This window comes from Atta cephalotes, assembly GCF_000143395.1.
Source record: "Atta cephalotes unplaced genomic scaffold scaffold00048, whole genome shotgun sequence".
In the NCBI taxonomy this organism is placed as follows: Eukaryota; Metazoa; Arthropoda; class Insecta; order Hymenoptera; family Formicidae; genus Atta; species Atta cephalotes.
In genome coordinates, this window is record NW_012130112.1 from 1,239,366 (window position 1) to 1,256,724 (window position 17,359).

A 17,359-nucleotide genomic window follows, 5' to 3' on the forward strand; every position below is an offset into this window, starting at 1 on the left:
TTATATATATATATATATATATATATATATAAAATTTTAATTACTAATTAGAAGTTTTATGATCTTAAAAAGAATACATGTACTCTTAAAAAATTATGGCTGACAATTCTATTTATAGGTAATTAATTTATAATTCAATGGAATCATTTAAAAGTGTAAAATGTAGTGTAATAGTAAATGTAGTGTAGTAAAATGATATTGATACATCATAGAAATATATTTATATATATTTATATATTTTAGAATGCTATTATTTGTGTTACAATATCATCGAAGTTCATGGGGAAATTTCTCACAAAGTCAGACATACCTATCTGTGCACCGTGTATCTTGTCGAAATGTTTATCCGTATATCTTCTCGAATGAAAGCGCTCGTTATTCCGTAATGAGCGCAATGCGATGCGACCATTTTGCACGAGACGATGAATCACTGTCCGCATTGACATTTCTCTGCTTTCTTGGGCTGAAAGAGCCCAGCGGGCAAGCCCGCAAGTCAGGTACGCTTTGAAAGCGGATGACGAAGCCGTTGTGAAAGCCTCAATCTTTACGCTGTTTATTTCCTATAATTACATAATAAAACAAAAACGATACGACGCACTTATGCCATTTATAATTATAACTGCTTAAAACACATCATGATTTGTAATAATATAAAGTATAAAGTCTGCTTTTTATTTCTGCACTAGACTGCACTAGAACACTAGGGACAGTATTCATAGTCCGTTTTTTAAGAGAGAAACAACATTGGCTACGTTCAGCAGAACACAATAGTTTTGCAACCGTTTTATAATTCTCTGCTGAGATAGGACCATTCCTTTTAATCTAAAAGTATAACTCAATCAGCGCGAAGAAAACTATCAACAGTTGCAATATAAACATTCTACTGAACGTAGCCATTGGTTATGTTTGATGGATTCAACAGTTGAATAAGCGCTCGCTGCTATTGATATATTCTTCTAGATTTACAATTCTGATTAGATGTAAAAGAATACACCAATAATAGCAAATGCTCACTCAACTGTTGAGTCCACTGAATACGCCCATTGACATTCATTTTGATTGGCAGTCTGATGTATATTCTGATTGGCTATCCCTTCCTAAGTAAAACAGCAGTATTGTGTACCGCAACAGCTTGAGCAGCTGATACACATGGCCAACTAAAATTTATAGCATTTTTTTCCTCTGGACATCTAGTATCATATTGTATATACGTACGCACATCACATGCGCGGATAGATGACTTTTTAAGAAATTTATGTTTAGTAGTCCAACATAAAAAGTTTATACATATTTAAAAAGCTACAAAAAGAAAAACAGCTTATTACTTAATTTTTTCACGAAGTTTTACGCTACAATAATATTATTCTTGAATTTTGGAATATCTTGTACAATTATATTATTATATATTATATGATACATTATCATTATTATATTGTTACATAATATAACAAATTACTATAATATATTATTTCATGTACATACAACAGGAAATAATTAAAAAATTTTTAAATAATAATATTAATTACACACACACACACACACACACACACACACACACACACACATTAGATCATATTATGTATTATTAATGATGAACCAAATGAATACAAATTTTTTATTTTAAATATCATGATCACACATAATTATACATATAATCTTTTAAAGTTTTAACATAACACATCATAATATAAACTACATTTTCTAATGTAATAGTATTAATACCAAATATATATAATAATATATATATTTAATTAATTTACTTTAATATAAAATATTGGCCATGTATACACTATCAGTACTGAAAATCTATAGTTCGCGTTGCGTATACTGTAGATTTTTAATACTTGTAATATATATTGAAACATAGCTATTGAGAAAATTAGTGTAAATATATATGTAAATATTAAATATGGGTAAATTAAATTATTAGCACCGAGATACTATTAAAGACCATCAATTCTGGGCAAAAATTTTCAATGATATAAAAAGGGTTTTAAGGGCTTGGAGATAATTGAAGAACACTGACATTATAATTGATATAAATTTATTATTATTAACATAAATTTGGCTCATTCATTATTAAATTCATGATTTTTTATTACATAAATGTTCCATAAAATAAATATGCATACTTGTAAAGCTATAATATCCTATATATTGCAGAAAAATTACAATTTTTTTTCTGCAGTTATCATCTCTGTTAATAATCAAACTTTGACGATAACATTGAAGTCATAATTTTAAAGAAAAATCAAGTATTGTTGAGTTCTAAATGCATAAATACGTCTACTAAACTACGTCTACGTCTAATAAATCATAAAATTAGTACAATATTATGTGTTTTTAACTCTTAATTACTTCAATACTATTCACACGATTTGCGTAAGGATGTCGGTCTTTAATAGTATCTCGTCGGTTAAGGATCCTCTTAAAGACATAGTCGTAAACGTGGAGTCTTAAAATCTATTCTATAATGTGCTTTTTGTTTCCTGTTTCTTGTTTTTTACCTTTTGTTTTTAATTCCTTTGCAACCGTTTTATCGACAATTATATTTCTTGCTACGTATTTCTTTCGAAGTTCGTTAATTTTTATCTCAGGCGACATAAAACAAAAAACTGAATAAGAAGCAAAAAGACAAAATGTAAAAATAGCAAAAAGCAAGTAAGAAACAAAAGCACATTATAAAATTGGCTTAACTCTTATCTCAGGCGATATGAAACAAAAAACCAAATAAAAAGCAAAAGGACAAGATGTAAAAAATAGCAAAAAGCAAGAAACTGGAAACAAAAAACATATTGTAAAACAGGCTTTAGGAAACCAACCAATCAAATATAAGGAGAACAACTGATTAGAATTGGTCAGTTTCCTACGACTTAAGATTCCACGATCATCTACGGATGTGGTCAAAGTCTCGTTACAAATGCTTTGAAGCATTTGATGGACCAATTAGAAGAAAGAATTTTGAAAGAACCTGACAATTAAAAAACGCTTCAAAGCATTTGCATCGTATATCATACCTTATGACTTTTATATAGAGGATCCTTTAGTAATTATTATCGATATTATATTAGTCAATGCAAGTGAAATAGAAACGTAATTGGGCATCAGACTCAACAGGTGACTCTGCTTGCAATATATGTGAACCTTCTGTTCTTTCCAATCTTCTTTGGTTCATTGTATCAATTGTATATCGAATGTTATGCGGTTCTTTGGCAAGTTTCATATATAGTTTATTACTCATCGATCATTTCATGAATCATCCAGTGGAACAGAGTGAAGAAGAAGTTACATCCTATGTGCAAAATTCACGAAAAAGATCTTTACAAAACGTGCAATCGAATTTAATAAGATTATTTCGCTGATCTTGATAAGAATTTGAACTGATAAAATTAAATTTTACTGTGTGTGAAAAATAAATAGTCAGTGCGACTGACTTTACAATTAGTTACGTACTTAGCAATATTGAATTGCGTATTGCATTTCTCGACCGAAAACGAAGTTACATTTATACAAATTGTGGAAAAATTGCGGATTTTCATTTTTTTGTCACGCACTTCGTTTTGTTTGTGTTTCGTGCAACATATATTTCGGAAACAATAAACATTCCATATTTACGCAGTAAGTGCGTTTCTTCTCTGAAAATTGAATATCAGAGCGTTCGATAAGTTCAATCCTTATCGATTTCATCTTCTGATTAAAAATAAACAAGGCATTTAAATTCACTCAATCGATGGTGATAATTTCGCTGGATAACGCAAGACGATAAAACGAAACTCTCTTATATTCGTACCTTCACAAACTTTGATACATAAATTACGGAATATATACACATAGAATATTTCATTTCGTTTTGTGCGTTCGTTCGTTCATTTTAAAAACATCACTATGGATTGCGAAATACCTCGCGACTTACAGATGTCTCATCTACGAGCGATTCAAAAAATACCGGGCAATATCGCTAATGAAAAATTACGTTGGATCGGAAGATTGACTTTGCACCAGACGAGTAAAAATCTTGAACAATTTCCGCCAGAATTACTACCTATATTGCGTGTGGAAACTGCCATCAAGAAGAAGAAGCACGAAGATATAACATCGGCGCTCAAGTGCGAAGATTCGACAATAATAAACCGGGCACTTAAAGCCTTCTGGTTTTTCGATGGCAGCCACAAGAAGATTATTAACGTCAGGTATTTCTGCGAACATCTATTCCCTTATGTTTCTATAAACACAAGGACACGTATTGTGCTAACACTCGCGCATCAATTATCCGGGAAGGATCCAGTTTTCGCGCAGGAAATATTTACAGAAGTGGCATCAATTTACGGGATTCAAACCGCTTACCCATTGATCATGGCTTGCGACGAGACTTTCGTTTATAAAATGATCGTGGAGAAGAAATTCGTGCTGCCAGTTAAAATTGTTTCAAAGATCTTCTATAGGAATCCGGATTTCGTAGTTCGTTTTCTCAAATTATTGAAACCTTGTGAACTAAACGAGACTGAGCGCACTCCATTCGTGATCGGCATCGATAGATACAAATCTTTCCTCCCTAAATTAATAAAGAAACGATTGGAGGCTTTCGTGGAACTGTGTGAGATTCACGAGACTCATTTACCGGATATTATTTTGAGCAACACATGCGCTGAAATATTTCTGAAGAAAGCTCAGCAACACCTAATACAAAAGCCGCTTGTATATATCCGCATGTTACCATTCAAAAAAATTAATGAGGATTTAATGGAGAGAGTATTTCCTGGTTTACTGCCCGCGGAAATGTCTTCTTTCGATACAGATAGTATGCTTGATTATTTGAAACATTATCCACGTGATAAACAATACGATCTGCTCCGTAAGTCATACAAGGATAAATATGATGCCGATTTTCTCGACGAGACAAAAAATGTCACGCCTGCCTTATTACAATTATTACCTACTGAAGAACGGATCAAACAGGCTAGAATTAAAATCGAGAAGCAGAACTTAGAGGAGGATCATTATAAAGATATGATGGAATACGAAACAGTTTGGACTTGTTATTTACCTGTTAACGAAGTCATACCGGTTATCAAAGAAAAATTAAATAAAACTAAAGATGAAACAGATAGAATTGGTCTCCTTTGCCAAATGATTTATGTTTGTAATGTTAATAAAGATGATGATGCATTGTTCGATACCTTGACATATTTTTTAAATAGACATAAAAACGAAAATTCTTGGGTATTCCAACAAATATTCAGTCAACTTTTACGAATATACAATTTACCTTATTTAAATAAAAAGCAGATTTCTCTTATACTAGATATCGTTCGATTGTTTTATGTAAAAAATGAATTCGTGCCGGAAGAAATGCTTTTGGCATTAATACATTTCAAACTTATACACAATATGCCAATTGAGGAGTTGATCGATATGTTTCTAGAGAAGAATCAATGGTATATAAATTTTAACGTACTCAAAGAATATCCACAGTACGAGAGGCAATGTCTCGTAACTTTCGCAAATCAAATTGAAAAAAAATCTTTTCAAGAGAATGATGAAAAAAAAATATTTTCTGCCAATTTTTTGTAGCAATATACGATTTTAACAGCAGGTGTAAAAAATCATGCGTTAAAATAGAAGAAATGACAATTAGGGATTATCCTTGGTTAATGGATGTTATTCACGAAGTAATACGTGTCGAAGAAGATTCTTGGAACGTGAAAAATATATTGCAGAAGAATGAACCAGAACTATACTGCAGTTGGTTTCCTTCAAACATCGCGAATGTAACATCAGGCGCAGCGCTCGCTCTTTTGAAACGAGATTTACAAAACATACTTGACAATTGGGAAAAATACTTGGAAGACTGCATGAAGAACTACCATTCAAAACATGTACAACACTTCGTCAAGGCTACGCGGTGGTATAAAGATTTACCCATTAAATTTGCTGAACGTTGCATGAAGTATGTATACGATAAAAGTACAGATGAAATATCATCTAGCCTAGTTATCTTGGCCCTTTTACTTCAAGGTGATGAGTTGACAAAACTAATCGATCCTTTCATACCCACAGAAACAACAATAAATACCGATCATCCAAATGCCAAAGATAACTATAAAATTATACAAAATTTACCATTGAGCATGAGACTTTCCAATCCACCAATACCTCTCGATCTCGTAGTTAGATTGTGTGTAGGAGATTACTTGTCAATAGCTTTGATGACATTAACAAACGTAAGTAGGCGAACTTCTTCGCCTAAAGTTATATCAGTCGCACAAAAGTTGATGAGTATGCGTGTAAGTACACGTAAACACGGGGTTAGGCTGATGTACTTAATAGCTACTATGCATGAGCTTATAGATTTTCTCCAAAAAACATGGGCAACCGAGAATCATCATTCAGTACGACAAGTTTTATTCGAGGCATTCCAGAAATGTTTTCTTACAAAACCAAATCCTGAAACTTGGTCGCTATATTGTCAAACTATGTCGACATTGAGTCTCAATGACGAAGCATTGCTTTTGGAAATAAAGCTGTTTCCCGAAATTCCCAATGAATACGTCGTAAGATATCTCGATCTATGGCTCAAAACAATAGACGATTTTCAAGGACTCGGACTGGATGATCAGAAAATAAATAAATACATTATCAATTTCTTAGCGGCGCTTACTGCATCTATTTTCAATCTTTTATCTGAAGAATTTGCTGAAAATATACTTCGAAGATTTTTATTCCATATGAATAGTAATGTATCCAGGGCAACAAGATGTTTTACAATATCGTTTATTTTATCAGAGGATAAGGACAAATATGCAGCACGCATCAAAATATTCGCCGATGTCTTTTGTAACGCAGTGATAACTTACTGGAATGTACCCCATCCTAAAAAAATGTACTTTTATCCAATCAACAAAGCCGTGCGTTTATTCATAGATGATTTCGTCAGTAGCTACATTAATAAATTCCGCTTTAATAAATCTATTAATCCAGAAATTATCGATAACATGCAAATGATATTTTTATCTGTCTTATCACCTAGACAGGACGCGAAGTCTTATTTATTGTTGATATACGCCAAGAAGTTACAAGAATGCATATCAACCAATAACTCCTTTGGTCTAAAACTTGGTCAGCAGTTGCATGAATTAACCGACATTTTCTCATCGCTATTAGTCTTGTTTATGGCTGAAATTCTCAAATACTTCCTAAGTAAAGTATATGAACATTCCGATTTGGAAGAAGTCAAGTTTAATGTTATAGAAGGCCTTATTGAAGCTGGCAATACGGATTCCTGTTTTATGGCTGTGACAATGTTACCATCGACGATCCAGACGAAACACGTAGCAAGATACAATCAAATCGTTGAAAAGTTACGAGAAATGCATGAGGAGCTTGCTACCGTGACCGTTTTATGCAATCATTTAAATGAAACGGACTTGAAAATTACTTAAACGAATCGAGTAAGTTATATATTGTTGTGTATTCTCCATGATAATATTTTGTTGCGATAAATAACGTTTTTATATAATGATGATTGAATCGTAAAACCTTTGTACATGTTAAACTATTAATGCATATATCTTTAATAGAAGTTATTGAATTTTTATAGAAGAAAATATTTTATAAATAGAATAATTATTAAATATTTTGCAGGATATGAGTCTAAAGTTATTTTCTTTCTTTTTCAGAAAATTATTAAAATGTTTCTTGAAGAAATGAATATTATAAGAGCTATTAGTTCTAGATGGATAAAATAAAGATATGCATATTTTTACAAGGATTATGGATACATGAATATAAAAATGTGTAAATACATTAAAGATTTATCAAAGTATAAATAAATAATATATTTTTATTAAAATAAATACCTGGTGTATAGCATATATTCATTTTAATTAATTATAAATTATTTAATATGCTTCAATAAATTAAATCAATTAAAATAACTGATGAATGTATTTTTTATGGTGACTTTTTCAATAAAATAATTTTCTAGTAAAATAATTTTCTTTCTTAAACAATCTTTTTATAAAAGACTTAGAGGTTTTGAAAACAGAAAATAACAGAAAGTTTTTTTTTTTACTCTAAATTGTGCGCCGTGCGATTTTAAAACTGATTTAATAATAGATTCTGTTCACGTTGTTTGAAATTCGCAAAAATTTGAAAAGAGAAAGCGAAGATGCTCAGTACAAAAAGTACAAGCAACGCAAACAGATACATTGATTGTCCATGGATCCGCCATTTTCAATTCTGCAAATTCCGGATTCATGATTGTGATTCAAACATACACACACCATTATTAAATACTTAAATTTTATAAAATAGAAAAGTAACTATAAATAAATATTTAATTAAATAATTTTAATTATTGAAAATAATTGTTAAATAATATATAATTAAAAATAAAAATAAATTCAGATAATCTATTATCGATTCAGATTGATATTTGGAATTGATAAATACGAAATAATATAGGAATAATATAAGCAAATATAATAGTCTTCGTCTTATTTTATTTAACATTAGCAACGTTTTAAAAAATCAGGTACATCGGATATTAATTTTACTGATTTTAATTAATTTATGCAGCTAATGATAATGCAATCATCCAATTTTATTATAAATTTTTGTATTTTTATAAAAGAAAATTTATTGTAGAGTATTTTACATTCATTATATATGTATTTACAATTAATAAAGATTATAAAGATTAAATTTCGATATTTTTACAAATCCATATGTTTGTCTAATCTATCAAGTTTCCTAAATCGTATCATAAGATAAGATTGATAATCAACATTACAAGATTGATACTCGACAATAATAAAACTAATAATATTGATATGAATACAAATGTCAATAATATATTTGAACCAATTTATAATTTATTTTGACGCCATCTTTTCATTATTTAATTATAAAATTTTTTTTTCAATAAATCATTAAAATTAGGTATTATTTAATTATTAAATATTAGTTAATGATTTTTTTTATTAATCTATATTTTTACATACCACAAATTTAATTAGCTTTCGCAGTTTTATCAAATGTGAATGTATCAATCTATGCAGAATGAGTAATATCGTCACATATAGTAAGTGAATTGTACTTAACCAGCACCGGAATAATCACGTAAATTTTTTTTGAAAATAATAATAGGAGCATCCCGTTTGATTACGTTGTGATTGACCACAACCATATTATAGCGATCGGTGCCTAAGGCTTTTCACTGTTCAAGCGCTGTGAGTGGTTAGTGATCAATCACAACAAATGGACGTCACTCGAAAATAATCATTCAATATTAATAAATAATATTAATCAATAAATAATTAGTCAATAAATATCAAATATTATTTTTGAAGAACAATTAAATATAAATAACTCGCAAATCTAAAGGAAATTAATTAAGATATAAATAATATTACTACATCTTCCTTATTTAATCTTCCTTATTAATTTTTATAATATTTAAAATTCGAACAAGCAATTTATTTTATTTTTTTATCCTTGGTACAATTATATCACCTCGATAGGATAACATTTATTAAATGATATGACGAAATCTTGCATAAAAATTATAATCTACTATTACGTAGTTACATATTTGCAAAAATAGATGCAGAAGTATTGACCTTTTCTAAAATATTGATAAACATTTGCGCAATTTATTATAATTTCAAAATAGAATTTCAGCAAAACTGTAACGATATGGCAAATCATCTTAGTGATATATTTGCAAAATTAAATTAAAAAATTGTTCAATAATTGAGAAAAATATTTTAGTTGTATCATATTTAAAACGTTTAAAAATATATAATTAAACTATATATACTTAAGAAAATGCAAAATTATTCTTAAATTATATTATAGAAATATTGCAACATGAAATATTATACATTGAAATATAGTATGATAAAATTTTAAATATAACGATTTTTTTAAATAATCCCAGACAAAATAAACTTTCAAGGAACGTTTTTTTTTGTGATTTAAAAAAAATTATTGAATTATTTCAATTTTAAATAATTCAATAACCTTTAAGTAGGTGGCTTTAACATAGGAGATTCACCTTTTTTTTGGACTTGAATTTATTTCTTGTTGCTCCAATCTACGATGTCTTAACATTGTAGATATTACTCCATTAAAGCTAGCAATTTTTTTCTTGGCACTACCTTTTGGAGTACTTTCGCCAATCCTCCGAACAGGTAATCTTGGTAATGACATTTCATCCATAAAATCAAAGTCAGACTTTTCTTCAGTTCTATAAAGATAATGTCAATATATACAAACAAAATAAAAATAATTAAAAATTACTGCTGAAAACTTACTTATATTCTGGAGATTCAAGCTCCTGTTGTAAATTGTTTGAAGGAACAGGAGAAGGCCCTCGTCTACCAGGACACTTCCATTCAAGTTCTAGAATACAATTATTTATTTCTAAACCTTCAATTAATGAGAGCATCTCCTCAGCCTTTATATTCCATTTATGCTACAAATAGAAAAATATAAAGATATTTGTTGAAAATTAACACGATAAGGTTTTAAATGTAAGCATAACATTAATTAGTAAGTAATTAAAAAACAATCAATTAAGTATATATGTGCAAAAGAATCTTTTATAAAATTATATAAATTATACATAATGAGAATTTGATTAAAGATTGACATATCGAATAAATATGATTCTATTTCACCTTTTCATCCATTTCATATTTCTCATCATCTGAACACTCTACAAACCAATCTTCTTCAGTGCGTTCCATTTTCTTTGGTAAATGTTAAGAAGATTCCGTCAACCTTAAATTTGATAAAAATACACTGAATCGATGCGTTTTCGTGTAAAAGTAAAGATTTAATTAAAAAAATGTGTCGCTTTGTTCTGTAGAAATATTAATCATTAATCATTAAATTATTGACAACTATTCAAAGGTTAGGAAAACTCAGCCTCGAAATACCGCGATGTGAGCATGCGCTGCGTTCATATTTTCATGCATGATGAAAGTTACTAGTTAGTAGTACGCGTAAGTCCGATAAGTTAAAATTTATAGCGAAATTTATAACGGAACAGCGCGATCAATCATAATTCTGCTTTCTTTTCTTCGATTGTGATTGGTCTCGTTGTTTTGTTGTAAATTTTCGCTCATGAGACGGCAGCCTCAGTGTAAACTAGGAGATACGGTCAATGCGATGCTGCAAATGCTTTGAAGCGTTTTTTAACTGAGTTTACTCAGTTTGTAAAATTCTTTCTTCTAATTGGTCCTTTAAAGCATTTGCAGCGAGACTTTTGTCGTATTCATAGTCAGAAATTGTACTTAATGCATGGTCAATGGATAGTAACAGTAATTGATTAAGGAGCAGGCATAGAAATCGACCAATCATAGTTGATTATTTTTCAACTCACATTCAACTATGATTGGTCAATTTCTACGCCCTTCTTAATCTACTGCTGTTACTGCCCATTGTAGAATGGACTTTAAAGTAACTATGAATATAGGCATTTATCACAGCCTTGGATTCTTGAATTCCACCATGCCGATTATGTTCGCTTTGCGTGATACTTTGTAGTTCATGCTTGATTCTTGTTTCAAATAAAACCAACGAGTAAACAACTTTTGATAAAAGTTTACGATACAACTTGTTGCTATAAATATTCAAAACATATATATTTCTTAAAAATCATACATTTATGACAGAGTGTTTTATAAAGAAAGAAGAGTGTTTTTTAACCATAAATAAATATTCAATAATATTGATTACACATTTTTTTCTAACTTGTTTATATGTTCTGAAAAATAACTTTTAAATTAAATTGAATATTTTCATTTTTCAGGTAAAATGTTGAGCAAAAAGCCAATTCGAACTTATCAGAGAAAACCTACAAAGAAGTCTTTTATGAATTCATTGACTTCTGCTGCATCAAGTGAAAAATATTTTGTGGGAAACATTTGTTTTAAAAATGAACTGTTTAATGATTCTTTAAATTATGATCCATTCGAAACGACATTTGACAGACTTGCCAAAGACGTAGTGTAAGAAAAATTTGTAATAAGTAGATTGAATATGTTCAGATTTAATTTATTTTTGTTTATATTTTATATGAATTTACTTTATTTTTGTGTGTTATATGTATTGAAGATTTATGTGCTTATATGTGTATATTTAACCCTAAATTTATATATATTTCGACACAGAATACCTCCTATGCCATTGGATACAAATCAAAATGATTCATGGAAAAGCAGTAGCAGTGATGGTGATATTATGGATGCAACAAGTCTAAAATCTGAACATATAGCTTCTGATCTTTTTATACACAATAGTACACTTAGTTCAATAAATGTTAGCCATAAATCGACTCGTAAATGCAGGAAACAAAAAAAATCTGAATCAGAAGTTATGATTTCTATAGGAATGTTGTCAAAAAAAACAAAAAATATGTCAGTTAAAAATAAAACGTACTTAGGAAAAGCACAGGTATGTCCATGGTTTTTTTTTAAATAAATGATTGAATTTATTTTTAATTCATTTAATGTATGTATTAATAACTAGGAGCAGAAAAGACAAGCAAAGATAAAAAAAAAGAAAAAGCTAAAAAATAAGTCTAAACCTAGTCGCGTATGCAATGAACAGATATCTCATATAAATTCGAATGCTCTAGATAATTTGGAAGATATTTCATATAAAAACAATATTTTATGCAGCGATACCCATGAATCTTCGCTACAAAATGCTTTAAAGATTGACAAAACAATTACGCAATCACAAAATCAATCAATTACAATTAATAAATCCATTGCTGATTTTAAGCATATAGGAAACTATCAACAGATCATCAAACCATGTTTTGTTAAATTAAATGCTTGTACTGTGCAGAATTACATATTGAATCATGAAAAATTTCCAGAAAATAAGGAAGATATATTGCTTGATACAAAATTCTTGTTACAAGATACTTTACAAACTAAGAAAAATATTTCTAAAGTACAAAGTCCTGTTTCGCAATCAATCTCAATTGAACATAATGATGGCTTTAAACATACATCAGTTAAACATTGTTCTGTAATATTGTGCAATAATATTGTTAAAGATTGGCATGTATTACGAAATAAAAGAGATGTGAAAGATATTATCAATATAAAAGATAAACCAAACATATCACATTTGGTTTTCTGTAACTCTGAAATTACTCCAAACTGCAACAAAAGTATTGAACTTACATCATATGATACAAAGAAAAAAAGAGATCTAATAAAAAATAGTTTTGTAAAAGTAGAAAGATTAGAAATAGGAGAGTTTGCAAAAGAAAATAATACAGTATTTGAAAAAAAACCTAACATATTTTCTAGCACTCCTTTTAGCAAACGAATCAAACCTAGTTTAGTAGTATTATCTCCTATTAAGTCTAATATTTATAACAAATCACATTGGAGTCAAGAAGGTTCATTAATAACTACAGAAGAAGATATTTCCAACAGTGATCAGACAAATTCTCATTCTTTATTTACGATATCAGAAGATTCTAAACTCAAATTCACAGATGTACAGGAACACCAAACACAAATTTTATTGTCCCAGAAATCACAAACTACAAATTCTGTGGTTAAAAATGGAGTAATGTCTTACAAGAATGATGTTCATGCAGCTCAGAAATATGATATAGAATGTGATGTTAAAACGGAAATTTCGTATTTATTAAATATGTCTACTTATCAATCTCGATCATTATTTGATGATACAAGTAGTCACAATCATTCGCCAAAAGATACAAATGAAGATAAAATAAAAAAGAAACATTCTGATACACATAAATTTATAGAAACTGTAGATTCATCCATTAATTTATGTTTAAAACAAAAGCAATTATCAAGTAACAATAAAGCTGATGCAAGCTCATTATATATATCACCTTCTAAAGGATGTTCAACATTCAAAGATTTAGATAATATGCAAAAAAATAAATTTCAAGAAAATCGTGATATAACAGAAATAAATATAATAGAAACAATTCATGAGAGCCTTAAAGATAAAACTGTTAACATTAATAAACACAGTTTATTCGATGAAAGTCAAGATAAGATTAACATGGATGCTCGTATATTGCTTACACGATTACATGATCCGATTAGAATAGGAAGAAGAATGCAATATCCTAAATGGCATTTAAACATATCAAATATTTCCGATAGTTTAAATAATGAAACCATACAATCAAACAACGAAGTAGTAACAATTGACAAAGACCTTTCTAATGTTCAATCAGCACATAATTCTGAGCATTCTAAGAATGCAAATTTGTCTTGCAATCATTTTGAATCCTTCATGACTCAACCGTGTAATGATACAAATGAACAAATGAATCAATCTGTTTTTTTAAAACCGGGCAAGTATTGGACTAGATCTTTGTCAATATTAAATAATATAAACGATGAATCTAATTTAGACAAATTAAGTATCGGAAAGGGGAAAAAATGGAGGCAAAGCGTCAGAAATATACTGGATATGCAAAAACAAGGTATTTTTTATGTTATCATTTTTTTATTTCTTATTTCTTTACACCAACTGATTCATCTTTTTGGTCTCTGTATAAAAGTATTAAAATATAGTAACTTAAAAAATTAATAATTTACGAGATATTCTTATCTTGCATAAAATGATAGATTAAAATGTGACAACCTGTATGTTTTTTGTGCAAATACTTAAGGATCATCAGTTAAAGCATTAAAATTTTGTATAAATATTAATATTTGTAATTTGCTTGAAAAACAATTGAAGATAACTTGTTAAACAAAATTGTTATTTAGAAGCATTAACCAATAACATTTTATAAACAAATATAATAAGAGATCTTAAATGATTTTTATATTTAATTTTTACATTTTGATGTTGTTTTTTTACATTGTACAATTTTTAAAGTGATAGTATTTCAAGATTTGATATATTTTTATAATAATGAGATTGAACAAATATAAAAAAAATTTTGATACTTACATTTAAAGTTTTTACTAAATGGGTAAGCTTTGTAGTATTTATAATCTGATAATATTATATAATGTATGTATTATATATGTAGTGGCAGATAATATTAAAATTGTAATAATCGTTATGTGCAGGAATTTTCCAAAGTTGTTTGAAAAAGGATAAAGATGATACGAATTTATCTAGCGGTAAGCTTAACATATCAAACGCATCATCGTTTAATGGTAACAAATGTAAAGAATTTGATTTAGCGAGTTATCCTAGATTTTCTAAAAGGATCTCGGTGAGAGTTGTACTTAATAGTACAAACACTAAATGTGAAATCAAAGACACTCCATTTCTTGAGGCATTTGGAATAACTGCAGAAAAATCTTCAAACTCGAAATTATCATGTAAGTACTTTTAATCACATATTACTGTGTACAATTTATTCGTTTTACGGTATTACATTTTTACATATTACACAGAATGTTATATTAATAATTAATATAAATTAAATAAATATTTACAGACTGGGAAAAATCATTGATATATAACAATCAAATTATCAATAATCATTCTAGTACTGCAAGAGATGTTGTTTTACAGAGATGTTCACAAAACTGTTATATTCCCTTTGAAGATTGTTTTCCAGATTTGTATGCAAATCTTAGTATATATTTATACAAATGGTTTTAATTAATGTAAATATATATTTAAATTGTAACATTAATTACTCTTCTTATTGATAGGTATTTGGAACATTGCCACAAAATAGGTGAAGGTGTTTATGGAGAAGTTTTTCTTTATGAATGTGAGGGTAAAAAATCTGTTATAAAAATTATTCCTATAGAAAATAAACAATTAGTCAATGGTGAACCACAAAAGAAATTTAATGAAATATTGTCAGAAATTGTGATTGCAAAGTGAGTTAATTAATCAATTGTATGCACATATTGATGACATTGTTGACAAAAATCATGAAAGAAGATATTTGCAGGGAATTGGATAATCTAAAATTAAATGATACTTATAAAACTAATGGATTTGTAGAAGTTAAAAATATCAGCTGTATTATAGGAAAATATCCAGAAAAGCTCTTAGAACTTTGGAATATTTATGATAATCACAAAACGTCCGATAATGATTGTCCATCGATGTTTGATGAAAATCAATTGTACATTGCTCTTGAACTAAGTCACGGTGGAGAAGATCTTGAAGCTTTTGTATTTCAAACTGCGGAGGAGGCTTACGCTCTATTTTTACAGGTTAATTGTTTATCATCGATATATATCAAATAACAACAATGTAACATGTTTGATGAATTATTAATCCATCACTGTTTATAAATTTTTGTAGACCGCATTGGCCTTAGCAGTTGCAGAAAAAGCATTTGAATTTGAACACAGAGATTTACATTGGGGTAATATATTAATATCAAGAACAAAAGAACAATATATATATTATAATCTCGGAGGAAGAGAAATCAAGTTTCCTAGTAAAGGTGTAAAGGTTTGTTCTACGAAAAATATTTTAAATACTATTACAACTTTTTTTATAATCTTATTATTAAATTTTTTTCAAGGTATCTATAATAGATTTTACGTTATCGAGAATGTTATACCAAGGTTGTTGTATATATAACGATCTCGCACTAGATCCAGCTTTATTTACTGCTATTGGTGAATACCAATTTGAAATTTATCGTCTTATGCGCGACAAAATTCAGTAAGTCACATACATTTATTTCTTACCTTTTTCTTATATACTTTTTCTTATATATGTTTGATTTGTTTGTTCCATCATGTGCAGGAATGATTGGCGAAAATTTGAACCATATACGAATGTTTTGTGGTTGCATTATATTTTGGATAAAATGATTACTGCGGTAAGATACAAAAAGAAAAACTTGAAAGTTCACAAGCACGCTGTTATTAGATTAAAAGAATTTAAAGATATAATTTTAAACTATGATAGTGCATACGACTTTGTAATCAATTCTAATAGCGTCGTGTAACTATGGCTGTGATCAAAGTTTTGCTACAAACGCTTTGAAGCGTTTAATGGATCAATTAGAAGAAAGAATTTGGCAAATTGACCAATTAAAAAACGCTTCAAAGCATTTGTAGCATCGCGTTGACCGTACCCTATGATGCAAGCCTTTATGAAATATCTCTATAATAAATCAAATTTTTTGAAATTTTTCAGATATTCTGTTATATATTTAGCTTAAGTATAATTATATATATAAATGATTATTAAATTATTCTAATATTAAGATAAGAAAATTATGATATTGATCTCATTTTGATATTTTACATACGTATTATATAATAATTGTTTATGATTAAAATTAATTCACATTCTTTGTTTCTTTTTTCAATTTCATATCTTCTTCATAGAATATAGACATAAG

The 17,359-nt window shown here is 28.6% G+C and overlaps 4 protein-coding genes across 4 annotated transcripts in view; 2 read left to right on the top strand and 2 right to left on the bottom strand.

The window, feature by feature from the left end:
• Positions 1–446, bottom strand: part of LOC105622703 (serine/threonine-protein kinase PINK1, mitochondrial) — a 3,299-nt gene extending 2,853 nt beyond the window's left edge. Inside the window, exon 1 of the mRNA XM_012204116.1 lies at positions 311–446. Coding sequence (XP_012059506.1) covers positions 311–446 — 136 coding nt within the window. The remainder of the gene's footprint in view (positions 1–310) is intronic.
• Positions 447–3,885: 3,439 nt separating this feature from the next.
• Positions 3,886–7,439, top strand: LOC105622792. The gene is given in 2 exon segments (XM_012204204.1): positions 3,886–5,551; positions 5,554–7,439. Coding segments are annotated over 2 exon segments (3,552 nt in total).
• Positions 7,440–10,053: 2,614 nt separating this feature from the next.
• On the bottom strand, positions 10,054–10,751 carry LOC105622704 (PAXIP1-associated glutamate-rich protein 1). The gene is made up of 3 exons (XM_012204117.1): positions 10,683–10,751; positions 10,317–10,477; positions 10,054–10,249 (listed from the first exon to the last, which is right to left on the bottom strand). The coding sequence occupies exons 1-3, from the start codon at positions 10,749–10,751 to the stop codon at positions 10,054–10,056; spliced, it is 426 nt and encodes a 141-aa protein (XP_012059507.1).
• An 858-nt stretch (positions 10,752–11,609) lies between these two features.
• LOC105622705 lies at positions 11,610–16,960 on the top strand. The gene is made up of 10 exons (XM_012204118.1): positions 11,610–12,017; positions 12,180–12,462; positions 12,538–14,500; positions 15,099–15,356; positions 15,476–15,602; positions 15,696–15,869; positions 15,944–16,211; positions 16,303–16,455; positions 16,529–16,671; positions 16,756–16,960. The coding sequence occupies exons 1-10, from the start codon at positions 11,824–11,826 to the stop codon at positions 16,958–16,960; spliced, it is 3,768 nt and encodes a 1,255-aa protein (XP_012059508.1). The 5' UTR covers positions 11,610–11,823.
• Positions 16,961–17,359: the final 399 nt, after the last annotated feature.

What these genes read in the sequence shown, in the direction of transcription:
- LOC105622704 (XM_012204117.1), bottom strand. Translation starts at nt 10,751, where the DNA reads ATGGAACGCACTGAAGAAGATTGGTTTGTAGAGTGTTCAGATGATGAG. An exon ending in AATATGAAATGGATGAAAAG is followed by an intron (nt 10,478 to 10,682) that starts GTGAAATAGAAT and finishes TTCTATTTGTAG; the next exon opens with CATAAATGGAATATAAAGGC. An exon ending in CTTGAATCTCCAGAATATAA is followed by an intron (nt 10,250 to 10,316) that starts GTAAGTTTTCAG and finishes TTATCTTTATAG; the next exon opens with AACTGAAGAAAAGTCTGACT.
- LOC105622705 (XM_012204118.1), top strand. Translation starts at nt 11,824, where the DNA reads ATGTTGAGCAAAAAGCCAATTCGAACTTATCAGAGAAAACCTACAAAG. An exon ending in AGACTTGCCAAAGACGTAGT is followed by an intron (nt 12,018 to 12,179) that starts GTAAGAAAAATT and finishes ATTTCGACACAG; the next exon opens with AATACCTCCTATGCCATTGG. An exon ending in TTCCTAGTAAAGGTGTAAAG is followed by an intron (nt 16,456 to 16,528) that starts GTTTGTTCTACG and finishes ATTTTTTTCAAG; the next exon opens with GTATCTATAATAGATTTTAC.